At 44.0% G+C, this 21,581-nt stretch overlaps 1 protein-coding gene across 2 annotated transcripts in view; it reads left to right on the top strand.

Moving 5' to 3' along the window:
- Nucleotides 1-21,581, top strand: part of qsox1 (quiescin Q6 sulfhydryl oxidase 1) — a 114,592-nt gene that overhangs the window by 22,965 nt on the left and 70,046 nt on the right. For both annotated transcript variants that reach the window (XM_078218058.1, XM_078218057.1), the window contains exons 2-4: nt 7,716-7,816; nt 12,481-12,535; nt 20,840-20,945. In XM_078218058.1, the coding sequence (XP_078074184.1) occupies nt 7,716-7,816; nt 12,481-12,535; nt 20,840-20,945 (262 nt within the window). The remainder of the gene's footprint in view (nt 1-7,715; nt 7,817-12,480; nt 12,536-20,839; nt 20,946-21,581) is intronic.

Here is a 21,581-nt window from a genome sequence, read left to right on the forward strand (position 1 = left end):
GTAAGTGTAATCTTGTATGTTTAAATTTTCTTGCCTCTTTGTTAATAAATGTTTTAATTTAATATGTAAAATCTCCACAGTGATATTGGAAATCTTGCTCCTGACTTCAGTGCATATATCTTCTTGTAATAAAATAATAAATTGCAAATTGTAGTGATAGTGTGATCAAGTTTCCCTTTGGGACTCGGTCAACCCAGCAATTACCACCTGCTATATCATAACAAGTGAAGGCAAGTTGGAATTTGTTTATAAGAGTTTGGATGTCCAGGGAGAAATAAGGTCAGTTGAGTCACTTGGTCTGTTTATTGTATTGGTGCCAATAGGACAAACACAGTTGGATCAAAGCAAAGTTCAAAGCAGATTTGAAATAAAAACAAGTGCTGGAAAAACACAGCAGATCCGGCAGCATCTGTGGGGAGGGAAGCTGAGTTAATGTTTTGAGTCCAATATAACTCTTCTTTGGAACTGGGAGCAAATTTGCCAACATTCTCTGCTTGAGACCACAGTTGGGCATTAATTCAGAATGTAAGGAGAGCTTCAAGGACAGTTTATGCCCAGTTGAAACCTGAACAGGTCACAGCCATTATCAAATTGGTTTTCAGGAAACTCTACTTGCACTTAATCGGATAGCTGGAGTTTTGAGCCCTAAATTGACAGGAAACTTAAACTTTCACCAGCGTCTGTGTTGCTGAATAACTGGTGACAACAACTCTGTGGGACCTGTTGATGCAATTAAGTTGAGTGCACAGTACAGAAGCAGGCCATTTGATCGACTGGTCTATACTAGTGCTTTCTGCTCCACATCAACCTCCAACCACCCTACTCGATGTAATGTTATCAGCGTAATCTTCTATTCCCATCTGCCTTCAGTTTATCCTGCTAACCTTTAGTTTGCCTCAACCAATCCATGCAGTCACAAGTTTCATATTCTCAATATCTCTGGCTAAAGAAGTTTCTCCAGAATTCCTTATTGGATTTATGAGTGGCTAGCTTATACTTGTAGCCTGCAGCTTTGGTCTCCAGAAACATCTCTACATCTACCCTATCAACCCCCTTCATAATTTTAAAGATCTTTCTCAAGCCACCCCTAAGCCCCCTTACTATACTCCTTGTACATCTATGACTGTGTGGCCAAATTCCCCTCCAACTCGATTTTCAAGTTTGCTGATGACACCACAATAGTGGGTCGGATCTCAAACAATGACAAGACGGAGTACATGAAAGAAGTAGAGGATCTGGTGAACTGGTGCGATGACAATCTCTCCCTCAGTGTTAACAAAACGAAAGGGATGGTCATCAACTTCAGGAAGAGTAGTGGAGGACATGGTCCTGTCTACATCAATGGGGGCAAAGAAGAAATGGTCGAGAGCTTCAAGTTTTTAGGTCTCTAGATCACCAACAACCTGTCCTGGTCCCTCCATGCCCACACTATAGTTAAGAAAGCCGACCAATGACTGTACCTTCTCAGAAGACTAAGGAAATTTGGCATATTGCTACGACTCTGACCAACCTTTACAGATGCACCATAGAAAGCATTCTTCTTGTATTGCAGCTTGGTATGGCTCCTGCTCTGCTCCCCCTAAAAGTATACATTTTTAATATATAGTACGCTACTTTTTTAACCACAAGAAACTACAAAGGGTCATGAACAACACCCAGTCCATCGCGCAAACCAGCCTCCCACTCATTGACACTGTCTGCACTTCCTGCTGCCTTGGAAAAGCAGGCAGTATAATCAAGGACCCCATAATCTCTTCCACCTTCTTCCCTCAGGAAAAGTACAAAAGTCTGAGGACACGTACCAACCGACTGAAGAACAGCCAGTTCCCTGCTGCCATCAGACTTTTGATTGGACCTACCTCGCATTGTTGATTTTTCTCTGACTGTAACATTGCATTCTGCACTCACTCCTTTCCTTCTCTATGAACAATATGCTAATATTTCACCCAAAAGACAAGCGTGCAAGAAACAATACTTTTCACTGTATACGAATACATGTGACAATAAATCAAATCGGATTCTATTTTCGAGAGAAAAGAGCCCCAACCAATTCCATCATTTCTGATCATCCTAACCTCTCTATCATGGTATCATGCCTGTAATTCTTTTTTTACATTTATATGTTAAATAAAGCGGTCGAAATGCAAAGTTGGTCTCTCTCCAGAATCATAGAATCTCGACAGTGCAGATGTAAGCATATTTGCATGAATGATATTACCATCAATGAACTGCCCCCACCATCAACATCTTGTGAGTTACCATTGATCAGAAAATGATCTAAGTCATCCATTTAAACACTGTGTCTTTGAGAGAAGCTCAGTGATTGTCAATTCTGCAGTGAGTAATTCAACTCCTGTCCACTGTCTGCAACGGCACAAGTCTGAAGGAGAGTGCCCACTTGCTCGGATGGGTGTTTTACTGCTGTACTTGGTTTCATATCATCCGGTTGACTTCAATAACCTGTGATACTGTTGCCATTACTTGTCCCTACTTCAGTAGAATTGTCCAGTTGGACCTCCTAAGAAATTTATCCTTATTTCTAAATTGATTTCACAAAAAAATGTTTGTTATAATATTAAAATCAGTTTACACTGCTCACAAAAAGCAACATTAAACTGAACTGAAGGTTGTGAGCTTAGTCATGAAACTAACTGAGCCAACACATTCGGACAAAATGGCGTGTCTAAGGTCCGAGGCACTGTGGCTAAGTAGCCACATATATGTGACTTTGGCATGTGTGAAAAATCATTTATCTCTAATACTAAAACAATGCCAAATTAAATTATGCTGTTCAATATCACATTTGCAATCTACAATCCATAATAGTATATTATAATTATTTTGTTTTAGTCTTTGCGCACAGTTTTTAGAAATCGTCTGCAGTAGGTACATGTGATGGCTTCAGTCAGGCAAATGAGGTTGGCCTGCCAGAGTATGAACTCCCTGATTGGGCCATCAATTAGGACTCAATCAGGGAGCCTCATGTTCCCTATTTCAAGCAGGTGTGTCAGTCTCTCTGCCTGCTGAAGTAGGAAGCACACGGAGAGCACCCTGTTGTATAGTATGTCTTGTAAATAAAGGAACTTTGGTGACAGGACCTTCGTCTCCCTGGATTTATTACAGTACAATTTTCAAATTACCTGAAAATTAAGTGGAACACTTTAGGGGTGTTTATGTAACCCTAAAGCTCTGGGGAACCCTGTTTGAAAAACGCTAGATTGGAGTTTTAAGATTTATTGGAGAACACGGGGAGACTGATAACTTATTATGTAATTATTATTAATAATAACAGCTGATACTTGATAATGCATATTGCAATAAGTATATGAAGGCATGGTGAAATAGCATAATAGATTTACAATGTTGATAGCGGGGAATGGGAGGTTGCAGCTCACCGGGTTGACTGAACAATCTGGGCTATTTTCTCAAGAAATGATAAGAGGTCTTTAAAAGTATGAAGAGGTTCAATAGGGAAAGGCTTAGAGAAGGTACTTTTACTTGTGGGGGAAGTTTAAGATGAAGGAATCTTAAATGTCAGGTAGTCCGGGTTCAAATCCTGCCACAGCAGATGGTGGAATTTGAATTCAATAAAAGAAATCTGGAATTAAGAAACTACATTGTCGATTGTCTGAAAAACACATCTGGTTCACTAATGTCCTTTAGGGAAGGAAATCTGTTGTCCTTACCCGGTCTGGCCTACTTGTGACTCCAGAGTCACAGCAATGTGGTTGGCTCTCACCTGCCCTCGGGCAACTAGGGATGGGCAATAAATGCTGGCCAGACAGCGATGCCCATGTCCCATAAATGAATAAAGAAAAAATCAAATTTAGGAGAAACCTCTTTAGCCAGAAAGTCATGGGAATGTGGAATTTATCATCAAGTGGAGTGATTGAGGGGAATAGCATTGGTATATTTCAGGTGAAGTTAGATAAGTAAATGAGGGAGAAAGGAATAGAAGGATATGTTGATTGGGCTAGATGAAGTACTGCAACAGGAGGCTCATATGGAATACAAACACAGGTGCTGGTCATTTGAGCCAAGTGGCCTTTTTCTGTGCTGTAAATTGTATAGGATCCCACATAAAACATTTAACGGAGAACAAAAAGTGATTGACAACTGATGGAGGAGACACAGTGACTGATCTGGCGGCACGGTAGCACAGTGGTTAGCACTGCTGCTTCACAGCTCCAGGGACCTGGGTTCGATTCCCGGCTTGGGTCACTGTCTGTGTGGAGTTTGCACATTCTCCTCGTGTCTGCATGGGTTTCCTCCGGGTGCTCCGGTTTCCTCCCACAGTCCAAAGATGTGCGGGTTAGGTTGATTGGCCATGCTAAAAATTGCCCTTAGTGTCCTGAGATGAGTAGGTTAGAGGGATTAGTGGATAAATATGTAGGGATATGGGGGTAGGGCCTGGGTGGGATTGTGGTTGGTGCAGACTCGATGGGCCGAATGGCCTCTTTCTGTACTGTAGGATTTCTTCTATCTTCCACTGCTTAATTGTGCATTTGTGTGATTTTATACAATAGTTTGTCACATGTATGTGGCTACTTAGCCACAGTGCCTCGGACCTTAGACATGCCATTTTGTCCGAATGTGTTGGCTCAGTTAGTTTCATGACTAAGCTCACGATCTTTTTCATTTTGCTGAGATCGATCAAGAACAAAATTAAACATTCCCTTTCTTCTAACCAGTGTTTTCCAGTCAAGAACCAGCTCATTTAAATATTTAGATTTAGATCCTTGTCGCATGCAGTGTGGTGCTTCCATGTGACAAGGGCATCAATGGCTTAACATCCGCAAAATCAAATGTCACACAGCATTCCACATGCAGCAAGACATGGACCACGTTCAGGCTTGGTCTGATTTGTGGCAAGTAACATTTACGCCACACAAGTGCCACACAACAACCACCTCCAGGTCCAACAGAAAAGATTCCAACCATCACCCCTTGACATTCAATGGTATTATTGCCTCTTAATTCCTCACCACCAAAATCCTAGGCATTACCATTGACCAGAAACGTAACTGCACCAGCCATATAAATACTGTGGCTACAAAAGTAGCTAAAAGGTCAGAAATTCTGAGGTGAGTAACTCCCCTCCCCTCCTCTCTTTCCCCAAAGCCTGTCCAGCATCTGCAAGGCACAAGTTAGGAGTGCGATGGAATACTCTTCACTTGCCTGGATGAGTGCAGCTCCAAAAACACTCAAGAAACTTAACATGATCCAGGACAAAACAGCCATCTTGATTGGCAGCTCATTCATCTACATAAATGTTCCCGCCCTCCATCGACACACAAGGTGGGATTTTATGGCCTCACTTGGGTGAGACCGGAAATCCCCCCCCTCCACCCCGAGGTCAATGGAGATTTCCATTGTCGGACACTTGCCCGCTCCAATCCTGGGTGGGCATGGTGGTAGAGTTCCGTATGCAGTGTCAGCAGTGTGCACCATCTCCACTGTAGCAACTTGTCAAACCTCCTTCGAAACATGTAACTTCTACCATCTAGAAGGACCAGGGCAATAGATGCATAGGAACGCCACCACTTGCAAGTTTCCTTCCAAACCACACACCATCTTGACTTGGAAATATATTGCTATTCCTTCACTGTTGTTGGGTGAAAATCCTGAAATTCATTCCTAACAGCACTGTGGATGTAACCACATCACATGGACTGAGCGGTTCAAGAAGGTGTCTTCAGGGCAATTAGGGATGGGTGACAAATGTTGGCCTAGCCAGTGACGCCCATGTCCTGTGAAGAGATAATTAACAACAGAGGATAAACAAGACATCCTAGAAAGTCCCAGCAGGATGTTGATGTTTCTCGGGTGTGTTCTTTTCATCAGAACTGAAAGATAAATTTACCTTTTAGTAAGAAAAAATTGTGGAAGAAGAGAGATGGGTGACAGAATTAGAGACACAGGCCGAGTTTAATGGGCCCTTCTTTTATCTGACAATATAAAAGCTTTCTCTCTCTGACCTTTGTGTGACCACCGCAGTACCAAAAGTGTTGACGTACTTTAAAGCCACACATGCAGAGTTTATTACAGAGGCTGAATCAGTTTGAGGAAGACGCCTGGTGTGTGCTGGAAGAACTGCTCTTTATGGAGTTCAAGAATCATCTTTCCTCATAACCTGCATCCAAAATACCAAAATGTCTGCTGCTCCCGTGGCAACTGGAGGCTAAATTACATATATACACACATAGCTTTGGTGCTGACCATGTTACCATAACGATAACACCGTGGAGTAACATGATTTGATTTATTCACACCCTTCTGCCCCGCCCGACAGCCCCCCCCCCCCCCCCCCCCCCCCCGCTCCACAACCCCCGCCAACCATTGTGTTGCCTTCTTGTTCTGATAAGTAACTGAATGGTTATGTTGCACCCTCTGCATTTCTTCCCCCAAGCTGGTGGCCTCTAAGTCTTCATCCCAGGTTCCATTCTGACTTTCTGTTAATGGTTATATATTCATTGATAATCATTCCTATTCATTGACCGAATAGAAAAATGACTACAACCTTTTCCTTTCAATTTTCTGCATAGTTTTTCACCCCTCCTCCTGAATGCATGGGCTGCATGTTGGCATATGGTTCCATTGGCACAAGGCACCCTCTTGGCACTGATTTGGTCACTTCGGCACAGTGGCACAGCTGTTAGCACTGCTGCCTCACAGCGCCAGGGACCCGGGCTCGATTACCAGCTTGGGTCACTGTGCAGAGTCTGCACGTTCTCCCCATGTCTGCGAGGGTTTCCTCTGGGTGCTCCAGTTTCCTCCCACAGTCCGAAAGACGTGCTGGTTAGGTGGTATTGGCCATGCTAAATTCTCCCTCGGTGTACCCGAACAGGCGCCGGAGTGTGGTGACTAGTGGATTTTCACAGTAACTTAATTGCAGTGTTAACGTAAGCCTACTTGCGATACTAACAAATAAAAAACTTTTTGGTCAGTTATTTGACCACAGTGGCAGTTTTGTTTTGCAGAGCCACCAGCACATTGATGCTGTGGATTTGAGCAGAATGAATTGCCCACAGATAACTGTACACTCTCCATTCCTGACTCTGTGAAAGTAAATACTGCTGACAGCAATTAAAGAGAAGAGTCCCAACTTCTGGCTCTTCCCGCTACAGAAATATTTTGAACTGAAGTATATCAGTAGATTATACAAGACAGAGACCACTGGACTTGTATCTACTATAGGTTGTGCTGGGTTCCAGAGCACACTAGTCCTGGGCCCAGCGGCGGGACAGAACTTTTAATAATCATTTATGATGGCCCTTGCTGCTACATATACTGATTGGAAAGAGTGACTTTCATCTGAATAAATTTTGCACATGCTGGTCCCTTATGGGACAAGAAAAGAGAAAACAAAAGGTTAGGCACTGGACCTTGATGTGGCGCGTGTGTGCGTGTGTACATGCGCATGTGTGTGTGTGCGCGCGTGCATGCTGGTTAGTTGGCCATGCTAAATTCTCCCTCACTGTACCCGAACAGGTGCCGGAATGTGGTGATTTTCACAGTAACTTCATTGCAGTGTTAACGTAAGCCATACTTGTGACTAAACTTTAAATAAATAAAGTTTTCCTTCGGGTCAGAGCTGGTGCTGGAATAATGGTCAAGAGTTTAACTCATCAGTAAGGGTATAACTGGAAGGATTCACATCCATTTGCTCTTATATTTTGCTGTGGGACTTGCCTAATCCATATCACCTTTTTCAGAGTGGAAGCCTGCAGTGAGCCTGGCTGTCGTCAACTGTGCAAACCCGAAGAATGCGGATGTCTGTCGAAGGTTTGAAGTGTCCAAGTACCCAACAATGAAGGTATGGGGTGTTGGTGCTTTGGTTCCCAAGAAAATGCACAAGGGATAGGTTTAGTCCAGTTCCAGAAGTTAAAGTGCTCTGCTAGGATCTGAGAGAGCTTTTAAATAAAGTGGCATTTTTCAAATTCACCCGTAAACCCTGCATTAAACCGGAACTAAGCCTGCCGAGTGTGAATTGAACCACAAGTTCAGTCAGTTTTGATTGATACTGCAAGGGCTGTCCTCATCTGTGTGCAGTGGCCGAGTGCTTTCTGTCTAGTGAAAGAGACAAGGCATAATGGATTGAACTTGTTTCTCAGGGACCCTGCAGGCACTGAAATGCTGCTTGGGATGGGTGGAGCCAGTATGTGTGCGGGTTAGACACTTGCTCCTCTATATCAGAATTCGTTCAAATGGGGAGGTAATGTGCATGCAGGAGAGTGTCATCTTCACAGAAGCAGAAAATCAAGGCTGTACTTGGGATCCCTCCCTGCTAAAGTGGCAGTGAAAGAGTTTTCAAAACTGCAAACGCATGTTTCACACAGCATACAGGAGGATCAGTGTAGCTCATTGGTTGAGGACAAGCACTTCAATCCAGTTCAGCAGGTTACATTTCACAGAGGCTGTTAGAACTGTGCCGGGCCATCATTGCTCAGCAGAAGCTGGATTATGGGTGCAAAAGTATAGCTCATGATTAACTTTGCTAAATGATGCCCAGTTAATCTTTTAAGAGTTACTGTGAAATTCCCCCAATCGCCACACTCTGGCATCTGTTCGAGTACATTGAGGGAGAATTATTTAGCATGGCCAATGCATCTATCAGCATGTTTTTCGGACTGTGGGAGGAAACCAGAGCACCCGGAGGAAACCCATGCAGACACGGGGAGAATGTGCAAACTCCACACAGACAGTGACCCGAGCCGGGAATCAAACCTGGGCCCCTGGCTGTGAGGTAGCAGTGCTAACCACTGTGCCGCAGTGCTAACCACTGTGCCACCGTGCTGCCCACCGTGCTTCTGTGCTCTTCCCCCCGACAATTGATAACTTGGCTTTGGGTTGGATACCAGCTGCTTTGCTCTGTTACTTAAATCCAGCTGAGTAATGAACAATTGTTTGGACGGCTTCAGCAAAATGCCCCTGTTGAGCTGGAATGAGAATTTGGCTGCAGCTCAGGAGTTTCACTGAGCCTCTCTGCTCTCAGTGAAATGTGTATTTGCAGATTTCAAAATTGGCAGCACAGTTTAGTGTTGGGAAAAACATGAACATTGCCAATATTTAACCGAGTATTAACTTAGCAGTGAAAGGTCAGGGATAAAGTCAGGTGTACCTCAGATCACTGGAGCCAACCCTAATTTGATGAAGCTTTTAACTGTGCAATTAGGCATAAATTGAGGTTTGCCAATTACAGTACCTACTAATTGGATTTTACACAATAATTTTATAAAAGTGCACACCATTCACATGCTCCCATTCAGACCCTAATGTTTCATCTCATTACTTCCTGCCTTATTGATCGATTAGCTCAGCTTGTCAACTCTGTTTGCAACTGGCTGTTTATTCAACAGGTCAATGCACCTAGTGTCCATTAAAGAGAGTTTGCATGCGTTCTGTTTTTGTGTGTTCATTAGGTTCTCATTCTCAGCCTACGCTGCTGGCAAGCCGCAGTGTGAAAAAGAGAGCCAAATGGTGTAAGTCTCTCCCCACCAATGTACGGTTCCTCCATCAGCATGCCCTCAGCTGTGCCTCCTCTTGGTAACTGGTTGCCTCATGGCTCCAGACTAAAGCTTTAGAGGAACTAAGAGGAAGTTTGGCCCTAAGGCATGCAGAGTGCAGGCCCATTGGCATGTGGACAAACGCTGGCGCTCTTGGACCAAACTCTCAGCCATGCTCCGCTGCCTTGTGGCTGCCTCGGAAGGGTTAAGGGGATAAATCCTGACAAAAAATTTGGAGTGAGCACAAGGATGGATTGATGTCTAAATATGTCACCATAGATTTGGCAACTCCTGCAACCAGGCCGCTGTCAAACGTGTGCTTTGCATTCCTCTGGACTCAACCAAGGATATCGCAAGACAAGCCTGAGGTTTGGGCAGCTCAGGATCTCCATAAACTTGCCCAGACTTCTGCTCTGGCAAGGACACTCCAGTTTCACTGTTGAGCAATAACACAACAGGAGAGACAACAGTTATGAGCCGAACTCAATTGGCGAACTGGCTCTTCCTGCTGTCTCCGATTAACACGCTACAAATCTCAGCATTAAAATTAATGCTTGAGCAAAGCTCATTTGGAAAAGAGAACACCAAATTTTTAGCACATTTGAACATAAGAGCGTAAGAAATAGGAGCAGAACTAAGCCATACACAAGCCTGCTTCGCCAATTAATGAGATCACGGCTGATCTGATTGTGGCTTCAACTCCACTTGTTCCCATAACATTTGACTCCGCTATAGTTCAAGAATCTGTTTATCTCACGTTTAATGGCTTCAGTGATCCAATGAATTGCAAAGATAAACACCCATATGAGAGGAAATTCCTCCCCTTCTCTATCCTAAGTGGGTTACCCCTTATTCTGAAACCGTGCCCCCTGTTCTACATTTCTCCACAATATCTCTCAGCATCTACCCTGTCAAGCCCACTCAGAATACATTTTCCATAAGATCACCTCTCATTCTTCTACACACAAATGAGTACACAGCCGGAGTGGGAATGGAGGGATACAAAAGAATGGTCTAGTTTGGACCAGGGAGCGGCGCGGGCTTGGAGGGCCGAAGGGCCTGTTCCTGTGCTGTATTGTTCTTTGTTCTAACTTATTCATCCATTATAAGGCAGCCTCTTTATCACAAAAGTCAGCCAAATGAGCCTTCTCTGAACTGTCTCCAAAGGAAATATATCTCTCAAGTAAGGAGAGCTGAACTGTGCACAGTACACTAGGTGTGGTCTCACCAATATTCTTTACAGTTGCACTTGCTCACCGTTGTGAGTTTTATGCACAAAGACATCTAGTTCCCTCTGTACCACAGCATTCTGGAGTCACTTTTCATTGAAGTTATAGTTGGCTTTTCTATTCTTCCTGCCAGTGAATACGCTCTCATTTTCCCACATCATGAAGCATCTGCCAAATTTTTGCTTACTTCTTTATATCCCTTTGAGACTCTTTGGCCGGAGTGTTATGGCCACTCATGCCGGCAGGATTTTTCTATCCCGCTGCAATGAACAGAGATTTGACTGGGCGACCAATTCTCCGACCTCATTGCAGCAGGAACATGGTGTGAACGGCTGGTAAGATTTCACCCTTCGTGTCCTCCTCACAACTTGCTTTCATGCACATTTTTATATCAGCAACTTTGGTTGTAATACATTCTGTCTCTTAATCCAAGTCATGAATAAATATTTGAGGCGGCATTACTGATCACTGAGGCGCCCAACTATTACAGTTTGAAAATCTAAAAATTACCCATTTTATCTGACTATATTTTCTGTCAGTTAGCCAATCCTCTAACCATGCTACTTTATTACCTCCCCACCCCACCATCCCTGCAACATGAGCTTCTATCTTGTGTAATATCCTTTCATGTGGGTACATATCAAACTTTAGACAACCAGATTAGAATACACTACATCTACTCATTCCCCATCACCCGCCCATCTTGTTACATCCTAAAAGAACTCTGATCAATTTAATAAACACAACTTCCCTTTCATAAAACCATTGCTGACTCTGCGTGATCATATTATAAATTTTCTAAATGTCCTCCTACTACTTCCTAGGGCGGCACGGTAGCACAGTGGTTAGCACTGCTGCTTCACAGCTCCAGGGACCTGGGTTCGATTCCCGGCTCGGGTCACTGTCTGTGTGGAGTTTGCACATTCTCCTCGTGTCTGCGTGGGTTTCCTCCAGGTGCTCCGGTTTCCTCCCACAGTCCAAAGATGTGCGGGTTAGGTTGATTGGCCAGGCTAAAATTGCCCTTAGTGTCCTGAGATGCGTAGGTTAGAGGGATTAGTGGGTAAAATAGGTAGAGATATGGGGGTAGGGCCTGGGTGGGATTGTGGTCGGTGCAGACTCGATGGGCCGAATGGCCTCTTTCTGTACTGTAGGGTTTCTATGATTTCTATGATTAATAATGGATTCAAGCATTTTCCCAATGGCAGATGTTAGGCGAACTAGCCTCCATTTTCCTGCTTTTTGCCTCCCTCCTTTCTTGAGGACGTTATTTTCAATCCGCTGGGACATTTTCAGAATCTGGGAAATTTTGGAAGATTCACACTCCCTTTCCGTGCAGAATTTCACTCCTGCAAGGTCCACCTCTAGTTATTAGATAAACTGTGTCCCTTAGATTGAGGTTCCCCAACCAGCAAAAATAGTCAGTGGACAGAAAATACCTGTTGCCCTTAATATTTTGAAAAGTTTAACCAAATCGCTGCTAAATCTTCGAAATTCCAGGGAATATACCTCAACTGGCAGCAATGAAAGGCAAGTGAAGGCAATGTTTCAAATGGAATGTCACAATAGCTTTGAAAGTTGGCCTGAATTTCCAAATATTCTCTTGTGTTTATGGCAGGGCTTGGGAAACATTCCTCACAAGCCTGTGGTGTAACTGTAGAGCTAAAGATGTCATTGTGACTTTTGGAAAGTATCTCTACCTCTGATCTGTTTCACTTCATTACAATTTTGTTTTATCTTTCCCTCAGTTCTTCAAAGCATTTTCAAAACCGTCCTCCAAAGGAAAGTATTTTGACAATCATGGTTAGTACATTCCTATGACTTTTCTTCATCTTTCAGCACCCCCCATTCTGCTAATCAACTATTTGTACATTGATAGCACTGACTGACTGTTTCGTTAGAGCTCTTTGGACTTCTGCTTAGAGGGCAGGGTCTAGTTACCGCAACCCTACTGTTTAAAGAGTGTGTGTTGCCATTTCTGCTTGGGAATTGGGTTATATCGTGGTACTGACTTGGTGTCCAGTAGCAGTGTGTTTCCCATAGTCGTGCCACTTTCCAAAGGAGCTTTCACACCCTCACTCTTACACCCCCTTTCAGCAATAGAGGAGGAATCAGGAGGATATTCCAGGCTGTAGGAGAATCCTGCACTTCCCATCTCTAAAAGGCTTCAGTGGAACTCTTGAAATGTGAGAGTTGGCATCCAGTTAGGATCCTAGAAATAGCAATTGATCATGGAGCTCACCCATTACCTAATATCCCCAAAGCTGGAGCTTTTTGTGAGACCTGGGGGGGGGGGGGGGGGCAAACTGGAGGAGTGGCTAGGTGCCGACAGATGGATCAGGATGGAAGTTTTGAGCTGTCTGTACAGGGAAACCCACCTGTGAATGACCCCCATCCCCACCATTTGTGATGGCGCCAGCATCCTCTGATGCAGGTGCCTGGGTTTTGAGTCCACGGCTAGCTTATTGGGGCAGTTACGTTTTCAGTCCAGAAAGAGAGAGTAAGTAGAGCATGAGTTGCGTGAAACTATTCATTCAACACCATTTGGAGATCCAGTTGAACAGCAAGCCAAGCAACAAGGACTGAGAAAGGACAAGAGGACAATACACACTGTAACGGACAACGCACACCTTCTTGAATCAATGCAGTCCCAAGTAGTGTAAGTACACCCACAGAACTATTGGGGAGGGAATTCCAGGGTTTTGACCCACCGACAGTGAAAGAACACCCAGATTGTTCCAAGTCAGGATGGTGTGTGGCTTGGAGGGGAACTTACAGATTATGGTGTTCCCATGCATCTGCTGTCCTTGTCCTTCTAGGTGAAAGAGGTCATGGACTTGGAAAAAGCTTCAGTGAATTTCTACAATGCACCTTATCAATGGCGCACACTGCTGCCACAGTGCGTCAGTGGTGGAGGGAGTGAATGTTTAAGGTTATGGCAGAGATAAATGTTGTTCACAGTTTAGAAACATCCCCAGATCCCCTAATAATTAGCTAAAATATAGTTGAATGCTGTATCTGCAGAAAGCCAGAACAAGGGAGCATAACCTAAATATCAGAACTTGGCTGTTCAGGATGATTTCAGGAAAAATGTCTTCACAGAAAAGGTGGTGGATATCTGGAGCTCTCTCCCTCTCTTGAGGCTAGGGGATGACTTTTTTTTAAAAAGTGTGATTAATATCCTTTCCAAAACAAAAATCCATCAGGGATTATGGAACCAAGGTGGGTAGGTAGAATTAAGATTCAGATAGATGATCTAATTGAATGGTAAAACCAAGACATTGAATAATGGGGAGGCGATGCCCTCGTATTATCGCTCGACTATTAATCTAGAAACTCAGCTGTTCTGAGGACCTGGGTTCTCCTGCCAAGGCAAATAGTGAAATTTGAATTCAAAGTATCTTGAATTAAGAATCTACTGAAATCATTGTTGATTATCAGAAAAATCCATCTGGTTCACTAATGTTCTTTAGGGAGGGAAATCTGCCATCTTTACCTGATGTGGCCTACGTGTGACTCCAGAGCCACAGTAATGTGGTTGACTCTCAACTGCCCTCTGGCCTAGCAAGCTACTCCGTTTCAAGGGCAACTACGGATGGACAATAAATGCTGGCCAGCCATCAACGCCCATGTCCCACGAATGAATAAAAAAAGCTTACATGTGGTAGTGTTGATCTTCTGGAGATGGTCTTGGAGGTTCTTTTCCTTTGCAAATTCCAATTGCAATAAAGAGTAAAGAATCTGACATGCGGGTTAAGCTTGGTCAGGCTCAAAAATCAGTGTCTGAATTAGCACATTTGATTTGATTCATTATTGTCACATGTATTAGTATACTGCGCACTATATAGACAAAGCATAGAGATGGAAGAGAGAGAGTGCAGAATGTAGTGTTACAGTCATAGCTAAGGTGGAGAGAAAGATCAACTTAATGCAAGGTAGGTCCATTCAAAAGTCTGATGGCAGCAGGGAAGAATCTGCTCTTGAGTTGGTTGGTACATGATCTCAGATGTTTGTATCTTTTTTCCGACGGAAGAAGATGGAGGAGAGTATGTCCGCGGTGAGTGGGGTCCTTAATTATGCTGGCTGCTTTTCCGAGGCAGCAGGAAGTGTAGACAGTGTCAATGGATGTTGCATGACGTTGTGTTTGAGGCTTTTCCTTACCCTCAGGTAAGGAGAAAGAGATGACAATTGGCACAGTTTTCCACTCATTAGTAATTAGGCTGACACCAGTGGGATTTTCTACCCTAACCTGAAGTAAGAAGACACTCGGAACAGCCTCCAGTTTCATCCATCACTTGCTCCAGATGGCTCATGTGATTTGGCCATGTCACCTGACTTCCATCAATGTGGTCAAGCCACCCCAAATCATGCAGTAGGCTCCCAGAACAAGGAAGGGTCAACCCAAGATGAACTGGCACCAGACTGTCAGTAGAGATCTCCAACAAGCAGCAGAGTGACATATTGATGTTTGTTTTTGACAGGCGAGAATGAGGTGCATTGACTGCCTGATGTGTCTCCAGATACAGGAGATAAGAAGTCTAAGTCTACTCAATAATACTGTCAGAAAGTGGGTGTACTCAGGATTTGTTTTACCTGCAACATTTTCCCCTTCAATCAAAAAACAAAGTACGGAAACTAAGGTGAAAAATTGAGGCAGGTATGGCAGGGACGTAGCCAAGGGTTGAAAGGAGTAAAAGAGATGAGGTGAATCGGAAGTGATGACGGCAAGATTGACCTTTCAAAGTGTGAAAATTGTAGAAAGGAGGAAAAATTGAAGGTGATTTTATAGCATTCCCTCTTCCTTGATTGGAACATCATGGGTTCAGATTCCATTCCCAAGATTTGAGTACAAAACCTAGACCGACACTTTAGTGCATCCCTGGTGGGAGCTTGCATTCTTGTGTAAACATCAAATGTTCTATGGCACTATCATGGCGCCATGGAAGAGCAAGGGCATTCTGGAGGAGTCCTGGCCAACATTCAGCCCTCAACCAATATCAAACTAAACCAGGTAACCAAATCACTAATCTGGCATCTTGCTTTGCTCGCATTTGTTGCCATTAGTCCCTAAATTACAATGGGTAAAAGTACTTCATTAGCCTTTAGGTACTTTGAGATGCGTCAATGTGTGAAAAGTGTTGTATAAATATGACTCACTTTGTTCTTTCTGGAAAGAATGACTAACAGTTGGAATACTTAGCATTTAAAAGCCTTTCGATTGTAGAAGAGGGAAAATGAAAGGAAATTCTACAATGTTGAAATTTGAGGAAGATTTTAAAGAGGGAACCTGTGATGATTCTTCGAATAAGTAGGAGGAGAAAAATAACAGTAACAATGCAACATATGCTGAATTTAGTAGAAACAAGAGAGGAAACTTTAGAGCCACAATAGCCAATATAATGGGGAACGGTAAAAGACTGTGATAGAGTGTTTGGGAAGTAGAGGTGAGATGGGGATCGGCTACCAGATGACCAGTTTTCTACTGTCAAGAGTGACGGAATGGCAGGTAGCTTCGCCAGAAAAATTGGAGCAATATTCAAATTTTCACGACCCTGTGTCTTTCAAACAGTGAAAAGTTGCCTAAAGTTCCGTAGGAGAGGGATTAAGAGCATGAGGTGGAGCTGTTGGCAAGATTAGATTTAGAGAGATCCAATAGAATTGCTACAGTGCAGAAGGAGGCCATTCGGCCCATCGAGTACACCGACCTGGGCCTGGGAAAGAGAATTTTACACAGGCCCACCTCCCTATGCTTGTCACCCCACCTATTTACCATGGCTAATCCATTTGCACATCCCTTGACTCTAAGGAGCAATTTAACATGGCCAACCCACCTAACCTGCACATCTTTGGGACTGTGGGAGGAAACCAGAACACCCAGAGAAAACCCACGCAGACACAGGACAAACGTGCAAACTCCACACAGACTGTCATCCAAGGCCGGAATCGAACCCAGGCCCATGGTGCTCTGAGGCAGCAGTGCTAGCCACTGTGCCACCGTGCCGTTCTGTCAGCCCATCTGTTGGATGGGGTATTAACTCAATCTCATTGGTACAATCATTGGAAAGGTTCTCAATTTGGGAGAAATGATAAAACATTTTATAATGCCAGTAATCCGAATCATCAATAATTTACTCAGTGGGTAGCTCAAACAAACAGAGCATCGATCTCTTTGTTTGCTAAGTTAGCTGATGATGGAACTATGAACCTTGACTGACCGCTCGAGCCAAGTTTCTTGCTCCTGCTTTCTGTGGAAAAGGGTGTTTGTGTTAGGACATTGAGTGAAGGCACCTTTGAGGGCAGTTATAATGCTTCACGTGGTCAAAGAGCCTGCCTAAGGGTGATGTCCAGGAAGAGGTTTACAGCTAGTACCTACTGAACTGCGTGCCAGCAGTTTCCTGAGGACGGAATTCAGGAGAGGCATAAAAGAGAAGGTGAAGACCAGTTACCCTCTTTCCCAAAGGTGTTCAATTCTTGTGAGCCCAGATGCCCCATCCCTTACTGGGAGAGCTTGTGAAGTACCAGATCTCCATCTGCGATAGGGTTGCAAGGGCACTTGCTCACACCCGTGGTTGCTTTATAGCACTAGATGGTGATCAGGAATGGGTGCTATCTTCCTTCCTTCCTTACTCACTCCTTTCTAACCCAGGGACACTTGAGGACCTGAGTTGAAAGCAAGTTTTACACAGTATGACACTCAAAAGTGGGTTCCTCGGGATTTTGCCTGTTTCATGAGGGAGAGATTACTTGTTGACACTTTGCATTGCATTAGATGTCAGAATTTTTTTATGTGGATGTGTGTTAATAGTTTCATTCCCTGAATCTAACTTGGAGTGAGTGAGCTGCAACTTTTTAGAAGTTGGCACGCAGAGGCAAGGTTCATTTAGTGAAAATGTGTGGGGTTGGTAGTAGATACGCGACGGTCATTTGCATAAACAGAACTAATCCTGCCATGTCAGACAAAGTGGAAGCCTCACTCCATCAGGGATCTGCAGCTCGACACAGGGAGCAGCAGGGGGATCTGCTAGAAAGTTTTCTACCCTGGCAGCACCCCACACACATACAGCCATGCTGGTGCCACTCCATCCTGTTACAGCTGCAGCTTCAGTGAATAATTCTCACTTGTCTTCTCATTTTGCCCGGATCAACTATGTCTAACTTAAGGGCAAAGGATGAAGGAGACTCGTGATTGGATATTAAAGGGAGTGAGCAGACAAGCTCTGCTTTGTTTGACAGGAAGCTTCTCCTGTGGCACTTACTGGCACCATTTTTTTAAAAATCATCGTTACTTTGTCTGAGAAATTGGTATGAAGACAGATATTTTCACTGTCTGAGGGCAGCCACTAGAGGTTGTCAGAGATCACAAGAACACTGCATATTCCAGACTATTGGACATTTCAGATCGCTCTTTGGAAGAAATTGAAGGAGGGAAGAGTTACACAGTTAAAAGCTGTTTTCTGGTCTTTACTGCAAAGATCCCTAATCTGCTCAGAGCCTTGCCATTTGTCAGTTTTAACCAATAAGTAGCAAGCATGGTTGCTTAGGGTTGCCCAACTTTCTGGAGGTTTAAAGACATATCTTCTCCTGCCCTTGCATTATAGCCATTGGTCCAACCTCCAGCCTGCGTACACCAATTATGAAGAGAACAGACTATTTGATAACCCAAATTAATCTTGAATGTTGGTGCAGTAGCACTGATTCTAGACCCACCCCACACTGCCTCAGACAATCTTCAATAATTTTACAACCATTAAATGTGTTCAAAGAATGAAGGAAAATACACTTTTTTTTAAAGGCCCCTATGACCTTTTCCCTGCATTTGCTCGCAGTGGTATTTTAGAGATTCATCTACAATTGATGAAGGTTCCAGGGCAACCCTGGAGGGTTAGCAGCCATCACCTGGTCACGCGCTCTGCGTTTGGAAAGGTCTGCCATTTAACAGTAAAGAAATCAGTGAAGTGGCGACTGTTATTTGGACCTGGAACTGCCCACTTGGCCTCGAAGAAGAATCAGGAGCCTGAGCTGGAGCCCATGGATGGATATGCTTGTACCAGTACATGGGGGAGAGAGACATTGGTGAAGTGGCATTGTCACTGGACTCATAATCCAGAGACCCAGGGTAATGCTATGGGGATCTGGGTTCGAATCCCACCGTGACAGATGGTGACATTTGAATTCAGTATTAATCTAATGATGACCATGAAATCATTGTCAATTGTTGTAAAAAACCCATCTGATCCTTAGCTGGTCTTGCCTGCATGTCTAATCTACAACAGTGGCCGGGATTCATAGATCATAGAAATCATAGAAACCCTACAGTACTGAAAGAGGCCATTCAGTCCATCGAGTCTGCACCGACCACAAACCCACCCAGGCCCTACCCCCATATCCCTACATATTTACCCACTAATCCCTCTAACCTACGCATCTCAGGACACTAAGGGCAATTTTTAGCATGGCCAATCAACCTAACCCGCACATCTTTGGACATCTTTGGATTCTCTGATCTCATTCGCCCCACTACTACTTCCAGCGAGAATGGAGAATTTGGTGCTCAGCCAAAACTCCATTCGCTGAGGAGGGACTGGAGAATCCCAGCCATGGACGAGGCTGGAAAATTCCAGCAACTGTGGTTGACTCTTAACTTCCCTCTGAAAAAGCTTAGCAAGCCGCACAGTGCAAGGGCAATTGGGGATGGGCAATAAATTCTGGCTCAACCAGCAATGTACCCACATCCCATAAATTAATTAAAAAACACATTATAGCTTTTGGCCTTTATTGGAGGATCTCATTGCCTGCTTGCTATGCTGAACTGACCATTTGAAGGATGAATTAAGGAAAGTACTGAATATTGATGGAAATGTCCTCTGGTGGCTATGGGATGAAAGTTCCTGACTAAACCTTACACACCAGAGCGGTCCTCAATTCAATATCTGACCTGCGTTCACTTATTTAAGCTCAGGTGGGGTAGTTGATCACCCTGGGGTAGGAAGGGAAGAAACTGGAATGGTGGGGGGTGCAGGGGGGAGGTTGTGTAGTGGAGGTATCAGAGAACTGCCACAAACCAGACCTAATGAAATTCAAATGGCATTTGGAACTTTTAAGCAGTTGCATAACTGACAAAGGGCCTTTACAAAGTAACCAGTGAAATTATTATAGTGGAGAGAGGGTATGGAGGGAATAGGAAAGGGGGAAACCTGTTGCTTCATTTCCAGGGCCTGAAATTGTAAACCCAGAGTCTATCACTACATTTACACGGCCTGTAATCGTATACCCTAAGTCTGTGATTGTATTCCTGCACTCTATAATTGTATATTTGGGATCAGTAATTCCACCCTGGGTCTGTAATTGTATACTCTGGATCTGTTACCATATACCTGCAGTCTGTAATTTTACACTCTGGGTCTATAATTCTATCCAGCTTCTGTAATTGTATACTCTGGATCTGTAATTCTATCCTCTGGGTCTGTAATTCTATCCTCTGGGTCTGTAATTCTATCCTCTGGGTCTGTAATTCTATCCTCTGGGTCTGTAATTCTATCCTCTGTATCTGTAATTGTACACTCTGAGTGTGCAATTATATCCAGGTCTGTAATTGAACACTCTAGGGTCTGTAATTCTATCTAGGCTCTGTAATTGTATACTCTTGGTCTGTAAATGTACTCTCTGGGCCTGTAATTTTATACTCTAGGTCTGTACTTTTTACAGAATAATTTATTACTCTAGATCCTCAATATTAGTGCATGTTACCTGGGACTGTCAGAGAAGTAGCAATAATCTATAGAATAAATTAGCACAATACAAATACAGGAAGTCCTTACAGCTGGATTTCAGTGTAGTGGATTCACTGTTTGCCACAGGCCAGGGTTCACCTTGTCGTGCATGCACACTTTCATATTGGGGCAAATGAAGCCAGGCTTGCCTCTGTGGTACAGGTGTCTCTTATACGCACTGAGAGAGGTGCCTGATACCTTTTATATCTACCCCACAGGGATTCTTGCTACCCATTATAACTTCGGTAATCCAAGCTTTTCTCAATGTTCTGATGTTACTGTCCAGCCATAGTTGCCAACACTTAGCTGAAACCGGTCTGTGTTTAACTTCGTGTAGGTGCCGCTTCTAACATGTCATCTCTACGCCATTCTATCATTGATAGCTTGGAGAGGCATGGCGAGAATGTGTGGCCCCCAGCCTGTCCCCCGTTGGAACCAATCAGGTAAGCACACATTGAATTAAACTCGCATTGGATAATGTCCAGGTTATTCCTACAAGAGATGTATAATCACTTTTCTATATCTTCTTTTGGTAAGATCATTTCTGACTTGTACATCAAGGGATAAAGCCTTCCAAAGACGTTGTGCAGATGAAGCAATTTGATCCTTGAGTATTTTGAATGCGATTGAAAGGACTTGTTGGGTGAAATGGCGTTTCCTGATTCTGTCCTAATGAGAGAACGTTGAAACAGCAGCAGGCTATTCAGCTCCTCGAGCCTTTTCTGGCACGGGCACAGCCGGTCTTTAGCTTAACTCCATCTGCCTACCTGGGTTCCATCGCTCTGAACACCTTTGCCGAACAAAAATCTGATGAAAGGCCATTGAGCAGCAAGGTTGGGCAGAATTTCACCATAACCCATTGGTGGATTTGTAAGGGAAGATGAGGGGGTGGTGGTGGCTTTCCCGACAGGCTCCCACCTGGCCTGCCCTGATTACGCCTGCAGAACAGAGCCGGTAATATCGTGAGAGGCGAGAAACTGGGCGCGAACCCAGTTTTTCACCTCCCGCATGATCTTACCAGCACGCCGATCAACCGGCGTGACGAGCCAGTAAGATTGCCCCCTGAGTCTTGGTTTAAA

The sequence above is a fragment of the Mustelus asterias genome, chromosome 8 (genome assembly GCF_964213995.1).
Source record: "Mustelus asterias chromosome 8, sMusAst1.hap1.1, whole genome shotgun sequence".
In the NCBI taxonomy this organism is placed as follows: domain Eukaryota; kingdom Metazoa; phylum Chordata; class Chondrichthyes; order Carcharhiniformes; family Triakidae; genus Mustelus; species Mustelus asterias.